The sequence below is a fragment of the Sphaerodactylus townsendi genome, linkage group LG01 (genome assembly GCF_021028975.2).
Source record: "Sphaerodactylus townsendi isolate TG3544 linkage group LG01, MPM_Stown_v2.3, whole genome shotgun sequence".
In the NCBI taxonomy this organism is placed as follows: domain Eukaryota; kingdom Metazoa; phylum Chordata; class Lepidosauria; order Squamata; family Sphaerodactylidae; genus Sphaerodactylus; species Sphaerodactylus townsendi.
Window position 1 is genome coordinate 151,142,021 of NC_059425.1, and position 24,201 is coordinate 151,166,221.

Sequence of the window (24,201 nt, forward strand, 5' to 3'; positions counted from 1 at the left end):
ACATAGCAACTTTATTCCCAAAGTATGTTTCAGTGTAGGGATATTAATTTTCATTCTTCTAAAAGACTGTTAGCAGTCTAAGGTTAAAGTTGTCAATATTTTTTTTAAAAAAAACATTGTTGCCATATTCTGCTTTTGAGGGGCCTGTACAAAACTTTAACATGCCAATTGTCATGAGCCCACGTGATTGTCAATCGCCAGTGGACCAAAGTGATAAGACTACAGGATTGTATTAGGGAGAATGGAAGTCAAATCCCCACTCCACTATATATTTTACAGAGTGCGTTTGATTGAGCCATTGTTTCTAAGCCAGATCTGTCTCACAGACAGTGCAGTCCTATAAACAATTATACCCTCCTGAAATAAATAGGTTTAGAAGGGTATAGCTGTGTTTAAGATTGCATGGAGAGTTGTCATTGGACAGTTTCATGTATTCCATCCCAGGTTCCTTGGAGGCAGAATAAAGTAAAAATGTGAAGACTTTAAATTCCTGCCACGTATAGAGTCCAGGAGCCTGGATTCCTCATATTGTTGCAGTGCTTCTCTTATGGTGTCTACAAATAACTTTGCAAAATGCCAGAACCTGACTTTCAAAACACTTTATCTGAGCCTCTGAATGTGCTCGGTTTTGTGATTAATGAACATAATCAATGAAAACATTTCCAGAGGCTAAACATCAGGTTTGTGGATTTAAAATGTTGAAAGGCTTCAGTATCCATCCTGGCAGCTGGATCAGTGTTTAGACTGATCATTATGTTAGCTGCCGACATTAAGCAATCACTTGTTCTTTAATAGCTATGGGTCTAGGCTGAAGTAAGAAAACTTGATCTTGCCTGAAATTCAAGGTTAGATCTACATCTGATGGATGTGGCTGCATACAAAATGTTATGTTGATATATTCTGTTACATAACTGTCATTACAGTATCAACTTGACCTTTTGTCTAACCACAGGTACAAATAACCTAAATCATATCCTAATTTTATTTCAACAGCAAAAGCAGAAACAGCCTTTCTGTGGCCTCAGAGTTACTTGAGTTGAAGCCCATTAACAATTGCTATGCCTCAAAGAACCTTTAATAGTTAACAAGACTTAATGATTATAAAATGTGCTTGTGCTTCTGGACCATGATAATGTTCAGCTTTCAATATTTGAAATCAGTGATGCATTTTTGGGCTGTTACTATGTTCTGTTAGCCAAACAGAAATTTAATGAAGCGTGATTTGTGATTAATAAAATTGTTACAATCACTTTTTGTATCATCTAACGATTCAATACAGGGGAAGGGTCCAGGTATCCTGCATGTGTAAGTCATTTTTTTCTGATTTACTCTTTTTCTTGAAATGCTGGCAGTGGCTATTTCACACCTTTGTCCTGGGGTGATCTGCTTCTCTTACCCACCAGGTTACTGACTAGTCAGACCACGGGCTGGGAAGTTTCAAGTGGCTCCACTTCTGCATTGCTAGTCAGCTGGAGAGCAGGTTGGGAAGCCTTAAAGGGATCGGGTACTGTATCAGCTAGCCAGACCTCAGGATCACTCTCTCCTTCTATTTAGAGATATTGGCAGGCAGGGGCAGAGCCCCTGCAACCTAGCAAGGTGAAAGGCAATTGAGAGAGAGAAATAGCATGGCTGCAGTTCGAAAGAATGATGCTCCATAGCAGTTATATATCCTCTTTACTCATGGCATGACTCTCAATACTACCAACTCCTGGTTGCAGTGATAGTTGCCTACTATTACTCACATACTGGTATCTTCCATTCTGCTTCCCAAGTAGAAATGTTGTAAAATTCAGGGCACTGACACACCTAGATAAGAAGCTCATTGGGTGAGGAGGGGGCAGGTACAGTGTTTTGCTGAGGACTTTGTGGAACCAGCCCTGCTTCCCACAGCAAATCCCTCCTAATCTATCACAGTCACCTTTGTGTTTCCTCTTCATAAGAGGTTTGCCTTAAAGTGTGAAGATGCTAAGGAAAGCAAGTCCTTCCTTGGAACTAGGGCATGTAGTTCTTTGAACAAAGTCCAAATATACATTTTGCAACACATATCGATAGTGTAATTACAATCTTACGTACTTTGCCTCATCATGATTAATATAATAACAGGACCAAGAAACTTGGAAGGCCATTATCTATCTCGTGAATGCAGATTTTTAAAGCAGTGAACTGTAAATTTCCCACATCTTATCATCTTTATCTATTTGTTTTTAATATAAAGGTACCTCCTGGTGCATGAGTGAATCAGTCATCTCAACTATACCATGCTGTACAATCTTTATTTAATGAGTCACTAGTAAAAGGATATAAATGCATATAATGCCTTAAGGATGGGGGCAGATACAACGACTCTTTTCAAGAGATTCACTTATTATTGACTAATATTTTAAATTGAAAATAGTCTTTAAAATATTTTATAAAAATATGTATAGTGCTTTAAAAGGCCATATTGTTTTCATGATTAAGATGCCTACCCAGGTCGAAGCCCCACTGAGAAATTAAGCCAGATACATCTCGATTCCAAAACAAACAGCACCTTTTTCATCACAGTTTCTCCCTCCCTCCCTTCTATCACAGTTTCAAACAATGTAACAATCCCCATGGACATGTAACCTGCTCGGTGGGTCGGTTCTTCCTCATCCTGGCTGTTGTTTTGTGTTGTGGTGGGAACTTTTAAAACTTTTTTCTCGCAGCTACATTGCTATGTATATGCATAGGCAGAATTTCCCCGCCTCTGATTGGCTATTGTGTTTGAGCGGGAACACTAATCCACCCCGATTGAAAATTCATGCTATCTGTATTCTCGTTTTAACGCATAAACAATTTATCAAAATCATTGTACCGTAGCTTCCTATTTACGTTTCTTCGTAGTCACGCTAAGCACAGCTAAAAAAAAAACCGTGTGCACTCTGTGCACAGCCTACTGCGCTGTGATTGGCTGGAAGGTTCAAAGGGCAAGAACAGTAAGCTGTGTCTGCCCTCTGTTTCTCCTCACTGAACTGGCTTCAGCGTGTGATTGAAAGAAAGGTGCACTTCAATGCAGGTTCCGAAAAAACACGTTCTAAGGTGGGGGGGGGGGGCGTGCCAGAACTGGGATGAAGCCGTGTTTGGCATTTAAGCCGTGGGGAGTTCTTGCTTAAACCGTGATTTTTTTGCATGAGTATCACGCAATAAATTGACTGTGGGGAATCGCCCCCTGTCTCACAAGACTCTGATTCCCACTTTAAAGAATGCATATGCGAACAATACCTTAATTATGTATTCTTTTTTGAACTTATGGAATCTAGTTAATGTAACTTCATAATACATCCATTAAATAATCATATTTAATGAAGTTCTTATTAATTTAGTAGCTTTCCTTGGAAATTTTTGAATTCATTAGCAATATTCCAATAATGTAATAGCCATAATTACATTATTATTAATTCTCTATGCCAATAAAGGTATTGAATTGAATTATATTAATTCTCTATTAATCTTATTTCTAAGTGTACTATAAATCTCCCTCGACATTTTCATACTTAAGTGTTGAGAGATTTATTTACTGGACGAACTTGGCTTATGTATGAATAAAAAGGAATGATAGGAAAAGCAAATAGAAGAAAATGCTATGGACTATCTATCTATCTATCTATCTATCTATCTATCTATCTATCTATCTATCTATCTATCTATCTATCTATCTATCTATCTATCTATCTATCTATCTATCTATCTATCTATCTATCTATCTATCTATCTATCTATCTATCTATTTATTTATTATTATTATTAGAATTTTTATACCGCCCCATCCCCAGGGGCTCTGGGCGGTATCTATCTATCTATCTATCTATCTATCTATCTATCTATCTATCTATCTATCTATCTATCTATCTATCTATCTATCTATCTATCTATCTATCTATCTATCTATCTATCTATCTATCTATCTATCTATCTATCTATCCATCCATCTGTCCATCTGTCCATCTGTCCATCTGTTCATCTGTCTATCTATCATCCATAGTATTTCATGTGAGTGTTTTTTATTTTATTTTTTGCAACCTAGTCACAGCTGATTTATGGTAACCCCATGGCATAGGGCAAGAGATTTCAAGACAAGAGATGTTCAGAGGTGGTTTGCCATTTTCTGCCTCCGTGTCAGGCTCCTGGTGCTCCTTGGAGGCCTCCTATCCAAATACTTGCCAAGGTTGAGACTGAGAGTGTGTGACTGGCTCAAGGTCACCTAGCATGTTCTCGTGGCAGAGAGGGGATTCGAACCTGGGTTTCCCAGATCATAATCCAACACTTTAAATATTAGACCACACCACACATAAAATACGAGAGGGTTTTTTAAATATATATATGTATATATATGTATATATATGTATATATATGTGTATATATGTATGTTCCATAACACTAAACTAAAACAAAAAATTGTGACGATGTTTTGACACCCTTCTGATATTTTACAGCCCTCTTTTAGTGCTGCTATTTCTTACTGACCCATGATAATTCTGGCCTGAGGAAACAATAGAACTGTTTCTCTCATTTATCGTTTTGGTTGTGAAGCTGATACTAACTGATACTCACCCTCATATGCTTCCCTTGGTGGAAATATTAATGTAGTTTGTCATAAATACAAACTATGATTTCTGGATTAATATAAAGGCACTGAGCTCCATAGAGTTGTAGTTTCAGTTAACTAGTCAGATACAGGAACAGATGTAAAACCACCCAGTTATTTCAAAAGACTCACATAGACTGTTGAATAAGGTTTGAAAGAGATCTGCATCCAAATGTACATTGGTAACATGTACAGAAGGATGCTTATGCATGAAGATCTCTCCTGCTGGACTGGCACAATTGGCCATCTGTGTGCAGGGACTGATCTTCCTAATCAGCCATTGCTACTTTCCACCTTCGCCCATATTATCTCTTGAGCCCATATTGCCTTCTTTCAAGATAAGGTATGTTTCTACTCTGCAGTAGTAGTACATGATTTCATCCTACTCTTCTCTCATTATATCTTCAGCTCCACCTGGCAGCCTTGGCTCCTTTCTGACCTGATAAGCAACTCAGAAGGAAAAAAAAGGCCAGACTGTGCTGAGCTTCCACTATAGTTTTACCCTATCCTTCAAGTCTGCTCTTATCCTTGCCAAACTTCTTTACTATTTTAGTGCTACTGACAAGTGCAGTTTTTGTCAAAACCTTGTCACACTTGTCTTCACTTTTCATTCACATTTCTCGTATCCTAGAAATTCTCTTAAGTCCTTAGCAAAAAATAATGAATTCCATCATTGTGGCTACTGATCGAAGTTTGCAACACTTTACTAATTTATTGTCGAAGGCTTTCACTGCCGGAATCACTTGGGTACTGTGTGGTTTCCGGGCTGTATGGCCGTGTTCTAGCAGCATTCTCTCCTGACGTTTCGCCTGCATCTGTGGCTGGCATCTTCAGAGGATCTGATGTTGGGAAAGCAAGTGGAGTATATATATCTGTTGGAGTGTCCATGGTGGGTGAAGAAACATTGTCTGTGAGTAACAAAGAAGGCAACCAGGTCAAAAGTTGAGGGCATCTGAATAGAAGTATGAATAACAATGAAGTCTATAGCATGGGAGTAACAATGGAGATAGCAAGGTCACTTTACTAATTGTGGGTGCTGGTGTTTGGTTACTATTGTCAAGAGTTTGGAGGATACGCTGGATTTGTATAAGGTGGGATACAAATGGAGGTAGCATTTATTTATTTATTTATTTATTCCATTCCACTTATAAGTTGCTCTTCCCCTTGCGGGCTCAGGGCAGCTTCCAACAATAAAAGATCCAATACAGTCGATAAACATTCTTCTCGAAACATGACACTATTAATTCCAATGGGCTGATATTATCTTAGTTATAAATGTAGAATGCCATCTGCACTCAAAACCTCCTCACATCAAATCAGATGATACAACAGTATGCAATACCTGCTGCTATTGGATGTGAGGCCAGTATTGCAGATGAATAGTCACATAACGTGAGCTATCACTTGCTTCCTACAGCACCAAACTTAGCATATCAGGTGAACTGGTCTATTATTGTTCATGTTAAATATTTGCAACCAATCCTTTGTAATGTTTTAGGAATATCTTACCTAATATTATTGATTAACTTTCTACCAAATTCATCTTAGTAGTTTAGATGATTGCCAAAACAACATTTGTATCCAATATTTGGCCAATGCCATCATATATGTACACAATTGCCTTTAATTTTGCAGCCTCTCCAGTTTATTATTATCATAATGACCTTCTGATTAATAGCTTATTTTCTAGTCAGCTTCTCTTAATTGCAATTGCAAAGTAATAATTTATTCTTAGAGTATTCCAAATATTGTTATTGATGCTTCTGACCTGAAAAAAAAAAGTTAAATAAAATATATGAACCCCACATAAATGTATCTTAACATGTTATTGGTCCTAAACCAACAATTGATTACATCTACAGTGGAAACTCGTGTCAGAGAGGGAAATGAGCAAACATGAAAGAGCATAGTAAGTGTAAATATTGAAGAATAGATACAGGAGTTGTAGGTTTATGCCAATATAATCCCACCCTCAGTCCACTTGTCAGGGATTAAACTTTTTTAGGGATTAATAACTGGATCTTCAGAGATTACCAGACCTGATGACCAGATTCCCAGAGATCTCTGCCCATCCCTCCTTTTGTGGGCAGCTGGCAACTCTACTTATCTTTGAACATGATCTCTGTCTAAATCTCAGGAGCCAACTCAGTTACATCTGGGAAAAAATCACTGTGAAATATGTGCCGGAATTATTCAAATGAGAGCTTTCTTCAGCAAAGATCTCTTTACTTTCCAGATGATAAAAATCCTTACTCAGTGTGAGAGAAAATTCACTCCAACCTGGTTATCCAGCAACCTATTAGAAGTCAGGGCTAAGGGAGGTTTACCTGAACTGGCTGTAAGAAGAAAAGGAATGAGGCTGGATCTTTTTAAAGCCATAGTGAATCAGAAAGAAGCCTACTTCTTCAAGCTTAGTACAACCACTGTCCATATAGCTAGCAGAAGGCAACTAAGGTAAAACAAGCCCATTGAGCTTTGCCAAAAGATCACCAGTGAGATAATTTATAAGAGTACTCTAACCAAGTTTTAAACATGTACTTCAGTATTCTCAGAAAATTAACTTGTTTGCTTCTTTCTTTTCAAAAGCAGTTGACCAGCGAGCATGGGACGCTCATTCAATAAAATTAAAAAGAGAAAGCTTTAAATTGGTGCTCAAGAAATCCCACTTATTCATCACTAGAACCAGAATAGAAATAATAGACCTGAGAAGGATCTTTCCTTTCTAAACAATTTCCTCAGTTTAATTAAAGTCTTGTATAAATTAGAAAGTTGGAATGCAAGCACTTTGAAATCTTGAGAAAGACCACTGTCAACACCTGATGCTGACCCTCACTTTCTCTTGTGCTAAGTCAGTAAACGCAAGCATAAACTACTTGTACAATTATCTTGTAATTGATTATCATAATTAATATTTATCAAATAAGATTGCCAATCTCCAGGAGGGACCTGGAGATCAGCTAGAATGACAACTGATTGCCAGATGTCAGAGATCAATTCCCCTGGGGAAAATGGCTGCATTAGAGAGTGAACTGTCCTGCCCTAAAGGTCCGGCCTCTCCCCAGACTCTGCCTTCAAATCTCTGAGAATTTTCCAATTTGGAAATTGGCAGCGCTTAATGGAATCAAACAAACCGAGTAAAAACATTAGTGTTTCTAGCCATCTAGTGTTTTCTGTCTGATCACAGCTCTCTTAGGCTGATTGAGGTATTTCCCAACACCTGAGAACCCATGCACGCAAGCTGTTCCCATCAGGACAGTCTTGAACTGCATAATAAACTGTGTGTGGGCAGAAAACAAGGAAAAACTGGGCTTGGTTCTAATACCCCATCTTTGTTATGCAGTCAAAAAGACACATTTATATAATGCTGATGACATCTTCCTATTACCAGCCATGACTTCTGTTCCCCTGTTTCAAGTTATGTTCAACAGAATATGAATACATTTTAAAGAATTGCTTAATTATAAAAGGCACTACATTAAGGAAGGAACTGCAGCACTGTCTGCATTCTAATGGTTTGGTTGACTAGTAGATATGCTTGGAAATCCTTTTACTAGAGGCCTACTGAAATCCCACTGCTTTAATGTCGATTCATTAGAGTGGCTGATTTAAATTTAGCAGAAAATGGTTGCTTATTAGTCTTTAGTTTTAACCTGAAAATCCATATTTTATTAAATCCTTCCTGTTAAGATTTGGCAACTCCCACAAGCATTTGACAGCATTTTGGTAGATGATTTCAACTGAGAGGATGTTTTAATTTTTTTTAATTTTAAGGTAGCTGGGAATAATTCTTGTTTTGGGTATAACAGCAAGTGCTAGGATTACATTTGTGTCTAAACTGCATGTGAGGCTCCTAGCATTATGTACAAAATGCTCCCCACAATTTTTCTCTGAGCAAATATTTTAATCATTACAAAACAGATTGATTTTAAGCCTCAGTGTAATTCTAAGCTTCAGTATATCTGTATTTGTAGCATTAATGAGCACAGCAAGATGGATAGAAAAAAGTGTTCATGGTAAACCATGGCTACTTGCTACGAGACTGCCTATTAATATGCTATATGCCTTTGTAAGGTTCTGCACGATATAACTGGGAATAAATTCGTACAGCACTAAACATTAGGATTCAGCCACAAAATAGAAGAATTCCGAAATGAGGTTTCTATAGACAGTTCAATTTAGAGGCCATGCATTCATTCTTTTATCCCTGCACATCATTGTTTTCTGTTAAGATTCAGTGTTATGTTATGCATTGCAAGGACATGTGCTTCTTCTTAGTGAACAAAATAAAAGGTATATCTGAATATTATTTGATTATTAAGTATATTAAATTTGTATCCAGCCCTTCCCCTAAGGAACCAATGCAGATAGGAAGAGGTGCAAGTGCTACCCTATCTTATCCTCACAATGATCCTATGAGGAAGATGTTAGTGAGGCAATAGCAAGTGAGCAGTTCAATTCATATAAATGATGATACAGTAAAGGAAGTAAATGATACAGTAAATGATGATACAGCAAGGGGAAACCGTGTTTGGGGGGCGCGCGCACCCTGCGCCCCTGCCGCGGCGTCGCCCGCCCCACCCTGGAATGCCCCTGGAATGCTACACCAGGCCTCAACCCAATTGGCCTGAAGGATAATTGGCCTGAAGGATAATTGGCCTGAAGGATGAATTTTATAACCATTATATCACAAAAGGAAATCTGTTAGAGCCAGTCATAAATGCTCTTTTGGATAATGGAACTAGGTACAATCTGCTGAATTCAGCCGTCATTGAACTATTTCACACCCCCATGATGGCCCAGCCATGCCTTCGTCGCGCTCTGCCTGGGGCATTGTGCCCCCCACCCATGGGCACTACGTCACTGAGGTAGAGTAGCCAACCCAAGGTTGGAAAATTCCTGAAAATTTGGGGGTGGAGCCTGGAGAAGTTAAGGTTTGAGGAGGGATATGATCTCAGCACAATTGTGATGCCATAAAGTCCACCATCTGAAGCTGCCATTATCTTATGTGGACCTTCTTTAGTCTAGCGACCAGTTGGAAGATTTTAAGTCTGATCTGGAGGTAGGCAAATCTAAGGGAGACAAATTTGTCTGCTGTGATGGCTAATCTCTCATTCCAAGCCTCTGGGTTCCTACTATGATCAGTAGAGCACCAGGGCCAAAATGAGGGCAGGGGCTGGCATCATAGAACACTGTAGGAATTTCCCATATCACTGTGGAGAAATTCCTAGAGGGTCATGTGACACCCAAATGACTGCTGGGTTCAAACCAAAAAGTTGCATCACATGATGCAAATTCCAGATGATGCACATGAGGTATCTCCACTTTCATATTCTGTACTTCCCCTCCCTCCCCCCCCCAACGCCTCCTGGAAATTGCCACTAGGGTTTCCAGGTAACCCCTAGGCCACTGGCAGGAAATGGGGGTAGGATTGCCAGATACAGGCTGGGGAATTCCTGGAGATTTGGAAGTGGAGACTGGAGAGGACAGGGACCTTGGTGGGGTACCATGCCAGAAAAGGCCTTTTCTATACATCTTTGTTAATTTCATGTCGAACTTGTGATCTTAACATTCAGGCAGATCAACTTTGTCAATTTCATATTCAACTACCAATGTAATGCTAGAAGAAAAAGAAGAGTTTGGACTTATACCCCACTTTTCTCAACTGTAAGGAGTCTCAAGTGGCTTACAAACTCCTTCCCGCTCCACAACAGACATTTTGTGAGGTATGGAAAGGGTGAGAGAGTTCTGTGACTAGCCCAAGGTTTCCCAGCAGGCTTCATAGATGAGTGGGGAAACAAACTCAGTTCACTAGATCAGGACCACTGCTCATGTGGAGGAGAGCGGAATCAAACCCAGTTCTGATTATAGTCCACCGCTCTTAACCACTTCACCATTTTGAAATTTTGAGTAATTGTTGCATGTGTTTGAGAAGTGCTCGATTGTATGTTACTGCAGTTCAAATTAAGCTGGAAAATGTGGTCCTTGGGGGTGGTGGGGGTGGAATGGGCTTGTTTCTGTTCCTTCGGGTAATTGCTCCTGCTCCAGGAGTTGTTTTGGCTTCAAATTTGGTTTGATAGCTCTCAGTAGTAGAAATGGAAGCTGAGACATTTTTTAATTGACACTTCAACACATAACTGTATGGTAATATCAGAGCACCTGCACCAAAAAAAGGGGGAGGGCTGTTCTTCTGTATCACAGATAAACAATGACGAAGGGAAGGGAAACTGCGCCCGAGACATGAACTGCCTGCGTGCCCCACCCTCACCCTGACATGCCCCCGACATGCCCCACCCCACCCCCAACATGTGACTGCATATGAACGCCTGGGGTAAGTTGCCTGAAATGTCCCCATTGCAGCTCTGCCTCTGCAGGTAACATCCCATCACCAGCACATTTTTTTCAGCTGTGGAATAAATGTAACTAAAGAGATAAGTGTGTGAAAAACCCCAAAATGATGGGGGAGGGTGTGTGCATGTGCAAAATGAGTTCACAGAAAACATTCCCAAGACTCATAGTTTATGAGTTATGGGAAAATCTGTGGTAATCTGTAGGTGGAAAAGGCCAAAGTCCAGTTTTCTAGCTACTACAATACTGCCACAGAATAAGGCCTTTGAATAAAGACATGATCAAATATTTTAGTACCTAAACTGCAACTTGAAGTTGGGTAATTAAGGCTTTACTGAGGTCCCAGCATGGGGTTTAGCTATTCCAGGAACAATGTACTCAGCATTAGCAATATTAATGTGATCACACCAAGCCACATTACTTATTCCCGCTGGCTGTTGCTTGAGAAGTAGTTAGTGTGGAGAGAGAGAGAGAGAGAAGTTCAGGATTTAATTTGTGCCAAGGCTCTCCAAGGCTTAGCTCTAAAATGCATGAAACTCAGCCTTAGACAGAGTGTTTTCAGGATCTCAGAGCTGAAGCAACTTAATAAAAGAAGATGGTGTTTCTAAGCATGAGTAAATTGTATTTTGCCTCGCCAGTTCTGCACCCTGCCCCAAATATTTGAAGGTGGCAGAACTGCACATTTCAAAATGTAAAATGATGCAGCATTTGTACATTGGTGAGATCTTTTAACATAGGATTATGTTGTCCTAGTTTTCATTTCTTTTACGTCTTCTCTTTCCTCCATACTATCAGTATGTATTGGTACATTAATAAAATACTGTAAAAAAACCCTAATTGATGTGGTTGTGTGTATGATTGTAGCAAGATTGTCTTTCTTAATTATATAACTGATGCACATATGAACTTCTGGGCACAAGAGGAATCTCAATATAATCCTGTATACAGAAGTGGCATACATTTTGAACAGTGACACACTGTTCTGCACAGCTTGCAAGGCCTCTTGTTTACCAAGTGGATGGAGATGAGTCCTGAGGTGTTGGTGGCCCTAGCTTCCTCAGCTTGGTCTCAGAGTGTCTGGTCAGGTTGTCTTCCCTCTTTTGTTTACTTGTACACCAATATCTTCACAGGTTAAAAAAATTAATAGTCCAAAAAATGCCTGTTATGATATGAATCAATGTTGCTCCCATTACCATATATTATGAATATGTATCTACACTGGCAATATAAAGGAAAAGAAATGATACAGATGAGCTGAAGTAACTGAAAGCTGTGAAAAATCAAATCTACATAGTTTAGAAATAAATGACAGATCTGCAAGAACTTTGGGGGGGGGCATCTCATTTTTCACTCTCCCACTATTTCCTTCCACCCCCTCCTGTAATCCTCTCTCCCTTTTCCTGCTTCCTTCTCTCCTGCTCACCCATCAGCTAACCTACCATTACCATTACAATTACCTTCAGCTTTCCCTCTTTCCCTTCCTCTGGCAGCCTCTTCCCTGAAAAAGAACAGTCCAGTTGAATAGTGCCAGCCAGGCTGAACCCAGTTACACAGTAGGGAACTCGCAAAGCCTTGTGGGGAGCACCTTACATTCCCCTGCACTCCACTCCACATCCAATTTCTCCCGTCGAGCGAGCTCCCATGCCCATAGCATTCCCTGTTTCTTTCTTTCCCCACCCACCAACCTATGTTTTATCTGCCCCCCATCTTCAGTAACTTTTATTAATTATTTAGTACATTTGTGTCCTTTCTTTGTCCCCAGTGGAGACCTCAAGCAGTGTACATAATTTTCCTCTTCTTCTCCTGTGATGCATGTTATGTCACCTCCTGGTTGAGAAATTCAAGGAGATTTGGGATTACAACCTGATACAGTGGAGTTTGGGGAGAGGAGATACTTCAGCAAGAAATAATGCAAAGTATCCACCCTCCAAAGCAGTCATTTTCTTCAGAGAATACATCTCTGTCGTCTGGAGATCAGTTGTAACTTAGGGAGCTCACAAGGCCCTACCTAAATGTTGACATCCCTAGCTTAGACTGAAATATGCGACTGACTTGTGTGGGGATTCAGACCTGGATCTTCCAGATTGAAACTGTCAGTTACACCATACTAGCTTATGGGGGCAACTGTTATTGAGTCATGCAAGTCATGTGGTGGCAAGTTGCCCAGTGGTTGATGGTAGGCCTGGGTCCAATGAACTATGCCCCAAAGACCAAAACAGCCCTATAGTGACCCTGCCCCTTCTTCCTGCCCCTGCCTTTTCCCCAAAGAAACCAAGGCTTGAACTCTGGCACTACTGCATGGTTGCCTACTAACAGTCTCTGAGGGCAATTGTTTTTTAAAGATGGAGTTGTAAGATGTAAATGATCGTACAAATATCAGTCAGGATATATATACCTCCTGACTGTGTAGATCAGGGGTAGGGAAACTGCGGCTCTCCAGATGTTCAGGAACTACAATTCCCACCAGCCCCTACCAGCATGGCCAATTGGCCATGCTGACAGAGGCTGATGGGAATTGTAGTTCCTGAACATCTGGAGAGCCGCAGGTTCCCTACCCCTGGTGTAGATGAATATGAGATTAAATGAATAGCTTGATACGTGCTTTGGAACACTGACTTTTCAATACTGGGTGTCCTTGTGCATTAATGCTTGTATTTATTCTTGCAGAACAGTGAAAGAAACATTAAAGCGAGAAAGTGCTTCTATATTGAATTGTATGTTTTCTTCTTGTTTTTCAGGTCAGAACTGTGGAGGTTTAGTACAGGGTCCAAACGGTACAATAGAAAGTCCTGGATTTCCTCATGGCTATCCAAATTATGCCAATTGCACATGGATCATTATCACAGGAGAGCGTAACAGGATACAATTGTCTTTTCACACTTTTGCCCTTGAAGAAGATTTTGATATTTTGTCAGTTTATGATGGACAGCCACAGCAAGGAAACCTGAAAGTGAGGTAAAGTAACTTTTAGCTATATTTTATAGCATTCATAAAACTTCCATCGTGTGGTATGATATTTGGTGGGTGGTAACTTCACCCCCTTTTATATTTCAGCTCACATAGGCTTAGAGAGAGATTGACTACTCATGGTTGCAGTTTTGTTGTTTTCAAAGTCAACGTAGGCTATTTTTCCAAAATGTCAATGTTTCTTCACTGTGTCATAAATCATTTTTTTCTACTTAAGCAATCAAAGTTTACTGTTTGTTACTTGCCATGTTCTATTTAGGAACAGGATTGTCAAGAACCATAAAAAGTATTGTTTGAGGCAATGACGTGCCTTGTTTATGTAGAAGAACTTTATTGTGTTGCTAAAGCAAATGTCGCAAAATCAGTGAAAATGTTTGAAGAGATAACGTAGCAAACAGCAGTTTTGACTATGAGTCTATTCTGGATGTCTGCTACCATGAGTTTATTTTACATAGCAGAGGGACAGTTTATTCTAGTCTTAGAATCCAAGGAACTGGACATAGAAGCAAAATCCTGCCCCACTTTCTCCAGCTTTGCTGTCTTACCATTGGCTGGGCCATGCTTAAGTTGTCAGGAGTGGAGCCTGGAGAGGTGGGAGATCTATACAGGGTACAATACCATTGAATCCACCATCCAAAGCAGATATTTTCTCCAGGGGAACCATCTCTGCTGTCTGGAGATGAATTGTAGTAGTGGGAAATCTTCAGATGCTACCTGGAGGTTGGTATTCTTAGTCATGCTTCCCACAAACACTGAAAGACTGATCTCAGACTCTGGAAGAGGCAGATGTATGTGTTCTCTGTGTTAGCCATGAGAGGTACAAGCCAAAAAGAGAGGTATTGCATGTGCCCCCATCTCTGGCAGCTACCATGTTTGAGTGGCACTCACCACTCCCTTTCAGAATTAGAAACGAGCTTGCAGGCTCAAAGAGGGTGAGGAGGACCCCCATTTCTCTTTCTCCGAAAGAGCAAATTTGTGATTCAGTGGCATTACTTGATTAGTCCCTGCCAATTTCTCTGATATAGGCCTGTAGTGTGTTCATCGTATGCAGCTATGGCCATTCCTCAGAGTGTGATATCTTGCCACTACTATCCAAGCTCCAGGTTAGATTGCTTCTGCAGACTCATTGCGTGGCTGCTTTTGAAGACTGCCTAGAAAATGCAGATTGTTCTGAATAAGGCAGTTAGATTGCTGTCTGGAATAGACTATGCAAACAACATCTTTTCCGTCTTCAGATAAGTACATTAGCTTTCAATCTAGTTCTGGGGACAATTGCAAGTACCAGTTTTTGGAATCTCTTGTCCTCCATGTTTACCTTTCGCCAGCTATAGGTAAAAAGTCTTGCTATCCCCGGTGTTCTATTAATTTCTTTTCTCAGAGTATTACTTATATAATTCTGCGGCTTTGTAGTTTTTAATTCCTTTTTATTGTTCTTCCATTTTTATAAATTGTGAAATTAAATTTTCTTACATTTTGTTAGTAAACAGTTATTTGCTGTTATTGAGCTGTTTTTAAAAGGTTTTATGTCAGTACTGCGTGTTTTAATGCTCTTTTTCGATAGTATTATGATATGGTATAAATTCTGCTATAAATTGTCTTGGACATTAACAGATAGTGTGGTATCCAAATGTTGTCTTTAAATAGTATGTATGAACTGGCCACCTTCTTCCATGTTCCAATAATGTCCAGGTTATATAAAGGACTCCGCGTAATATCTTTAAAGATTGCTCATAAGCTTCAATTGGTACAAAATACAGTTGCAAAAGTGTTAGTCAGTGTCATATTTATAAAATATAGCTTGCCAATTTTAAAACAGTAATGCTGACAATTTACTTCCAGCTACCATAGAGAGTATTGGTTACAAATCTGATGAGAGAGTGTCTGAAATCATAATGTGAGTGACCACTAGAAACATGTGTTACTCTGTGTGGTCAAGAGGTATGCCATGTGTGCATGTGATTTTCTGATTTGAGCACAAGTGCATCCAATGCATGAAAAATACACAGCATTTTATCATACTCCTTAACATTTCTGCAGCCTCTTCTGACCCCAGAAACCCAATTCTGGATGTTGTGGGACTCATATGGAGAAATAGGCAAATGAATCAGGGAGATGGAGTGAGGAGAGACATTGGAGCTGCTCTTGTGGAAGGGAAAGGAGGAATGATTTCATCTTCTTGCCTGTCTTCACTTGCCCCACCCCCCATTAACATAGCTGTTCCTCCATGTGGGTTCAGTGATCCTCAGACCCTTTCCACATGGGCCCATAAATGCGGTTCCTACTCCTAACACAACTCTGCCCCGTGTTCCCCCGCCCCAAAAAATGGGTTTTCCAAGAATCACGCTGGCTGCCACAGGAATCAGCTGAGCTTCCTGTTTTTTAAAAGTCCCCACCTCGCAGCTGCGTAGCCGTGTGGGGGTCACAGGGATGTCTTGCAGCATCGCAAGACATCAGCATGGCTGTGAGGGTCCATGCCAGCCTGCCCATGTAGCTACACATTGACTGAGGTAAGGAACAAAAAAAACCCCGCTGCACCTCCATGCGATGCGCAACAGCAACTTTAAACAATACCATTATTATTCTGGCCCGATATTTCTCTTGTTTGATTGAGTCAAGTGCCCACCATAAGTATCTATGAACTTTGTGCAGTTATTCACACAATGCATATTTTGATGCATGTTATATATGTTTTAGTATGTTTTGGGATCCATTCTTTCTAGTATTGATAATGTATCCAAATGTGTACCCATCCTTCCCCAACCCACAGGATTTGGTTGAAAGACGCTTGTAGGGTTATGTTCTAAGCAGGTGCAATTCAGACTGGTGAGCCATATTTTGAGGAGGATTCCGGCATAAGAAAATTCAAAAGCAATCCTAATATAATTTTTTTAAATATTTAATGTTAAAGCCTCTACTAGTAGATATATGTCTAGGAACTTCCCAGACATCCCTTAGATATCACCTCCCATCCCCCACCAAAAAAAAAAATTCCCATGTATCCAAAGCCCTCTGTTATAAATCCTTGCTCATATCATAAAAATTCAAGTGAAGGGACAGACCTTGTTCATGGAATCGACTCTTGGACTATCTGTGTCAATCAAGTGGTTTATGCAATCTGTAGCATCTGCAGTCCAGTTATAGACATGTTAAATCCAGTAAGCTTAAACAAAGTGTTTAGATTCTTGTACCTAATGAAAAATCAATTTAAGCACTACAGCAAGACAATAGTAACTTATACCTTTCAGCAATATAATAGGAATACTTGGCATCTCAAAGCTACCTCCATGGAGATTTCCTTTCGAAAATGATATGTAGGCCATTAGTTAAAAGCACTGTGCAAAAGAACGATGATCTGTGACTCAGTGGGCTATACTGTGACAATCACTCTAATGAGGAAAATGCAAATAATGAGTACAATCACTAAAATAGCAAGTTCTAATTAAATTAGAACAAAAAGCTCTAAGGATATACTCTTTGTCTCTTACACTTTGAAGAGCTTATTTCAGCTGCACAATTAACAACACTTATAACAGCCCTGAAAATACACATGAATAACATTGAGGTCACAATATTAAGAATTATGGGTTGAAAGTAACACTGCTTAATCTATATGTTGTTTTGTGTGTGCACAAATTCTTTAATAATTCTTTAAAAATATTTAAATATTTAATGTTAAAGCCTCTACTAGTGGATATATATCTGAGAACTAGTGGATATATATCTGGGAACTTCCCAGACATCCCTTGAGATTTCTCAGAGAACGATATGTATATAAATTAAATAAATTAGTCAGTTCTCCTCCAGCCATCCAGCACATTATGGTGGCAGCTGCAAGGTGCGACTTACACAACCCTTTGGGGTGGCATATGCCTATTTCACACCATGGGGATGGGGAGGATGTCATGCTTGTGAAGCCTCCACGTGTCACTGGGACTCATGGATGGGGCTGAAAATTATTCTTCCATGATGGAGATGTTTATGTTTATATCATGGAATTAGTTTAATGTTGTTGTCTGTGCCATTGCATATTACTGGCTGCGTTTTGAAATAGCATTAATGTTTTTAGCCTTTGGAAAAGGATGAATACAAGTTATTTAAATAAAGTTATTTAAATAAAGTAAATATTATATGAAGTGGAATAACGTATTTTCAAAGATGAATTGTCCCCTAAGGAAAAACTTCTACATACTGCAGAAAGGTTAAAGTGCTGATAATTTGTCTGACTTACCATACATTTCTGTTTATCATGAAATACTCCTGCCAACAAATTATATTTAAAATGTAGGATCTTGAGGGAATGTAATCAAATACTATATCAGATACATTTCAGCTGCCAGGAAAAGTCAACGTATCAACAAATGTAATCTGCCAGTTCAAACACCTGTATCAGTGGAAGATATAATCTACTAAAACAGTCACTTAGAGACGTTTTACAATCCACATGATATTTAAGACTCACGATAATATTTTGCTTTGTAGCTGAAAAATTGAAAATATTACCTGCTCATGTTTTGTCACCATTCATATATAGATTTTTTTAAAAAAAGGAATTATGTCTGTTTCCTAAAGCTGGAAACAGGTTGAACAAACAGCACCCTAGACAGGCTACTGCTTCTAACGGTAGGAAGTATTGTTCTTCCTTCTTGTGTGCGAACTGCACAAACTGTAAAGTGAGATTATCCAATAAGAGTGCTAGTTAGCAAAATGTCAGCATTATGTCTTGTCCTAAGCAGTCATGGTATTCAGTTACTGAAAATGTTTCACTCTGTTTTTGAACTATTTGTGATTATTCTAATGAAAACTATTGGTGTTGCAGCCCAAATCCTGGATTTGGCAGGGAAACAACTGATTTAGGATGTTAGAGACACCCTGCTCTGGAACCAGTACAGCCTCCCTGAGTGATTTTATTTCTTCAGTTTCATAATTAAACAGATTGTTATAAAGGTCTCATAAATTTCCAAATGAAACTTATTTTTAAAAATTGCACTCAGCTTCCATCCAATCACTGAATGATGAAACACGAAATAATACGTATTTTAATATAATGTATTGGCTCCAGTCAGATATTACATTTCCATCTAGCCATACCATTGGTTAGCATGACAAACAATTTTTCAATTACTTTGAAATCAGCTTTTGAATCACTTTGTAATTTTGTGTTACCATCTTTAGATTTGCATTGAAACAAATATGACATTTTAGATCTAACTATTTTTGTCCTAATTTTCAATTTATTTTAATATTACAGTGTCTGGACTAAAATATACCTAGTCCGTGTTCATTCAGTTCTATGAAAAACTGGTAAACTGTAATCTTACACAGATTTTGTTTTACTATCTTTGTAATTTGGGTTATTGGTATGTTTGTATTAGTTCTACTGCATACTTATATATTATCCAAGTTTGTCACTTTCTTCATTACTTCATTACTTATCAGATGGTTTTCTGATGTTTGCCAAACAACCCTTCAAGTAAATGGTACTACATAAGCAATTCATCAACTGTTATCAATCATTATTGAGGAGCTCTGCATATGTATGTTCAAAGCATGTACAGAACACATAGTTATGCCCCCACAGAAGCATCTGTTATTTTCTCATTAAGCATCAGTTTCCCTATGGATTTATTCCTTTTTATAGTATTCTAAAGGAGGGAATTTTAGTAGACCCTGTCTGTTTAAGAAATTTCCCTAGAGGCAGTCTTCATGTTATTACCCAGTAATCCTCCTGGTCAGTCAGTCAGTCTAAGGTGCCTAGGATAGTTGGAAGGCTATAATATATGTTACCTCCAAGGTGTATAGAGATAGCATAAAGTTAAGGTGTACAGAAAGTAGAATCCAAATAAAGGACACTCAAAGAACCCAGAAGAAGCACAGACAAATGGACTTTCTTAGAAGAAGTCAAAGAAAGAATCAAAGTCTCAACCCTCAAACTGTTCCAGTCAAGCAAGTACTTTATCTTAGTCAGACCCTGGGAGGAGTTAGGGTCTCAATTCTTCTAAGCAATAAACCTTGTTTTGAACTGTTAAACCTTGTTGGTGTGTCTCCCACTCTGTTCCAACCAAGAACAGGACACCTCTAGATTGTTTTACTTGGGGGACAGAACACACATCATTATGCGCTTTAGAAATTCATCCAGAATAATTACAGCATCCTTATTTTACAGAGTTCCTGTTTAATTCAGATTAAAATATATATCCTTCCATCCATTCTTCCCAACTTACCTCCAAGGATCTCAGGACAGAATGCAGAATTCCCTCCTTTCCATTTTAAGCTCACAACAAATCAATGAAGCAAGTTAGCTTGATAATGAATGGCCTAAGGTCACCTATTGAGTTTCATACCAAATGTGGATCTGAAACTATATCCCTCTTCTCCTGATCAAGTATGGGAACAGTGCTACCATGCTGACTTGCTTAACATGTAGGCACATATTGGAAAACTAAAGAAAACCTTCTGGAATGTCTATCTTTAAAAGGTAGTTCTTGATGACAGACAGTTTGCTCAAGCATTGTTTTTTGAGCAGCAGGGCATATCAAACGTGTAGCTAATTTTAATACCAAATGCTTTTAGAGTCAATAGAATGGAAGAACAAAAAAGAGATGGGCACCTTAAAGGCTAACAAACTTTTATTCTAACTTAAGCATTTCACAGTATAGTCTGGTGAACTCTAACACATAAAAATGTACACTAGAATAAAGATTGCTGGTATTTTAGGTGTCACAAGACTTCTGTTTCTTTTCCAGGAAACAGACTAGAATTACTATCCCTTTGGAGGTGACTGACTTGCTTGAGATCTTAACCTCTAACAGAAACATTTATCTTCATATCCATTAATTAGTTCAGAATTTGTTTAGCTAAAGCTGCTTTTCTCAAAGTACTTCATTTAGCAACTGTATTAATTCCAGCGACACTTGTATTGGCATAGCCTTTTGAAAAATCAGAATGTCCATCTCTGAAAAAAAAATCCCACCAAGTGATTAGAGACTTTGCAAGAGATGTCATCTCAAAAACTTACAATACCACAAGAACATTTAAACTTTTCTAGTACACCTGTGACTAGGTAGGGCTTCTAGGCCATAACTAGCATCCAGCTGGGGACTGGGGGTGAGGCCCTAGGAGAGCTTTAACATCAATGTCAGCTTTAACAACAATGTCAACCAAAAGTGATGTCATGCTGCTCTAGGAGTCAGCAGAAGCTCTATGGTTATAGAAGTAAACCAGGAAACTACAACAACTCTAAAAAGTGTAATATTGTACACGGACTCGCTATCAACAATCAAATCCAATAAATTAAGATCAGATTCATTCTAACCAACTAATTTTTCCTAACAAACATGCATTTTGTAAATCAGATTTTTTTTCCTTTCTCATAACTGAAGTTACACTTTACTCTGAAAAACTGCAATTCTAAACACACTTACAAGGAACAAAACTCCATTGAACTCAATGAGACTTAGTTCTGAGGGAACACACTTTGGATTTTTCTCTATATGTAGCTTCTTAGATAAGTGTGAGCTGAAACTATAACTTTAATGTAGTATATCGATCAACATGAATCATATGCCCATATTCATTTGTAAGTATTTGTTTTTGTACAATTAGCATCCTTTCACCAGGTGCTTTTTTCCAATATGAATAGCACAACATACAGTATAACCTCTTGCTACCTTGGTTTCGGCTGCCAGGGCACACTTGTTAATTCTCTTTGTGGTTGTATTGAAGTAAGATCATTCTTTTAACTACTGGTTTAGAGCAGCGACATATCTTCAGTGGGAAACTTTATCTTACTTGTCATGTTCCTTGAACTTTTAGCAATGCAAATAATGTACTCATTTATACTGTTACTGCTCCAACCACTATTATCTGTAAGAGACTTTGAAGAAAGGTTGTGATTTAAAAAAAAATTTTTTTTAATGTTCTGTAGTTTCAGAAAAGGTCTTACATGTGCACAAGATGCTTTGTTGCTCCCTGGATATGTACTTAAATCTGAGTTAAATGACAACCCAAGAGAGTGCTAAAGGATGGAAACAGAAAAGGTGGCCTTCTAGCAAAGGTGAATCTGACTTCTTACGTTTGGAGCCACTTTGAAGTGGTCTCTTGAGTAAGCAAGTTGCCTGGCAGCACAAAACTATATGGCCTGTTGACTTAGCTGTAGTAAAATATGAGAAAAGGAATTTGAACAGATTAGCTATTGGCCTGAGAGTTGTACAGTCAAAATATATTATACAAAAATGAGAGTGTAGAGGGTGAATATTGATTAAATAAATGCCATAACAAAAACTAGAAAAAATAAATTCATAATAGCCAGTCTATTTCAAAGTCACATACTTCTAGCCTCTTCACTCTTTATTTGTGAGGTGATAAGTGTAATTAAAGAAGGTTCAGTGTGTTTTCTGTGCAACACCAAAGCCAAATCTGGTACCTTCACTCTATGGGGGTACGTGCACGTAAGCAGCTTAGTGCAGAATGATGTGACTCCTCACAGTTTAGTCAACAGAATATAATCCAACAATAGTTATATGGGGAAGGGGAGATAGTAGTTACTGATTTTAGAAGCACTATATCATGGCAAAATGTATGTGCTAACAGGAAGACCAACAAGAATGTTCTCTCTGTTTTTGTTTCCTCACCCCTGCTCCATTTTCTTATCTGCTTTCACCATACCCCTTACTTAGTGGACATTTTCCCCACCTCTTCTCTGTATTTTACCTGCATCCATTTACTTCTGTTCCATTTGACAGTTGTCATTTCTCTATTTCCCCTACCTGCTGTTCTTGTTCCTTTTACTGTTTTCGTGTTCTGTTCTATCCCAGTGCTGTTGTCATGCATCACTGCCCTACGCTACCACACTAAGCAGAGTTGCGCCAACAGAAGGATGTAACTGCTGGTGGTGTTGTGTGATAAATCATAGCTGAAATATACCATAAACTCTCTTCATAGTTTTATGTTTAAGTTCATAGAAGGAATTTCAAGTGCACATAGCTAATATATATTTTGCATTCAGACTTTCAGACTTTCTCAGTTGTTTCCATGCAGCTCTTGTGCGCAGGGTGCCCTGTCCATTTCAAGGTCCCTTATTAATACGATAAGGTAGCACTTATGGGCAGGATAGTTTTGTGAGCACGTCGGAACCACTATACCCATAAACTAGCATTTGTTTATGGCATTTAAAGGTGGAACCTGGAGTGAAAGCTGCAGCTGCATGAACTGTTTCAGCTAGCAGTCTGATTGAATACCTAATTGCATGCCTGATATTTCTAATGCTAAGTTTGTGTGAGAGAGGAAAATGCCGTGGGCACCCAGTTGAAGGTGAACCTCATGCCCACAGCATTTGCCCCTCCCAAGCAAACTTTAGCAAAGTTGGTTGGTTCCTTTCAGGATACTCACACCAGCAGCCTTGCAGGAATTGCCCCCACCCAGAGTAAGACCCCCACCAGAGTGCCTCCCATTGAAACCTCTACCACAGAGCCAGCTGGGCATAACAGAAAGCTCCATTGAAGTCTATGGCGGGAAAAGTACTTTTTCCCACTATAGAACTTGCTGAAGAGCCTGGCAGATTCTGGGGAATTTCTGAGTGTGTAAGCACTGGCTGCACATTTTTGAAGATAGAGGTGCCAGACTTTCAAGGTGGCTCCCAAAGGCCTCCTGGTAATAGCATACTTGGGTAGTATCATAAGAATAGTTACCAGGTGAAACCCTGAAATTTTGGTGCTACTAGCTTTAAAAATGGCCCCCCTGCAGGCCAAAATATGAAAAAACACCAAAAAATACCCCCCCCCCCAAAGCCCGAATACCTTGCATTCAGATTTGTTCATATTTGGGCAGGACACATTCGGACAATTTTTGTCCGAACATGCCCGAAATCACCCAGATTCGGTCTGAATCTGGTATTTGTTACATCCGAATCTCCAACCCTAGTAGCCACAGAAAGAAAAAGATAGTATCCAGCTGGAACTAAGGTACATGTGCTAAGGTAGCATACCTTGCACTTTTTCCTCAACTACCCAATATGTTTACAGATTTGCTTGTAGAAGACTACAGTCATGCCGGCATCCTCAGTTATGGCAGCACAGTTCTAAAGGAGGCAACCTCTTTTAAATTGGGTGCTGCAGAGCTGTACAACACCCGCCCACTGCCCTGTTTGCCCTCCCTATCAGTTTAGATGCCACTTGCACTGGTGCAGTGGGCAGACATGTTGGTGCAGGCCTGTGCTGCCTCCAGGTTGTGCTTCACAACCCCCCCCCCAAAAAAAAAATTGGGCTGTAAGGTATTTATAAATTTTC

The 24,201-nt window shown here is 39.2% G+C and overlaps 1 protein-coding gene across 1 annotated transcript in view; it reads left to right on the forward strand.

Annotated features, from left to right (window-relative positions):
- CSMD1 (CUB and Sushi multiple domains 1) overlaps nt 1-24,201 on the forward strand; it is a 1,361,167-nt gene that overhangs the window by 288,452 nt on the left and 1,048,514 nt on the right. The window contains exon 2 of the mRNA XM_048497567.1: nt 13,690-13,906. Within this exon, the coding sequence (XP_048353524.1) occupies nt 13,690-13,906 (217 nt within the window). The remainder of the gene's footprint in view (nt 1-13,689; nt 13,907-24,201) is intronic.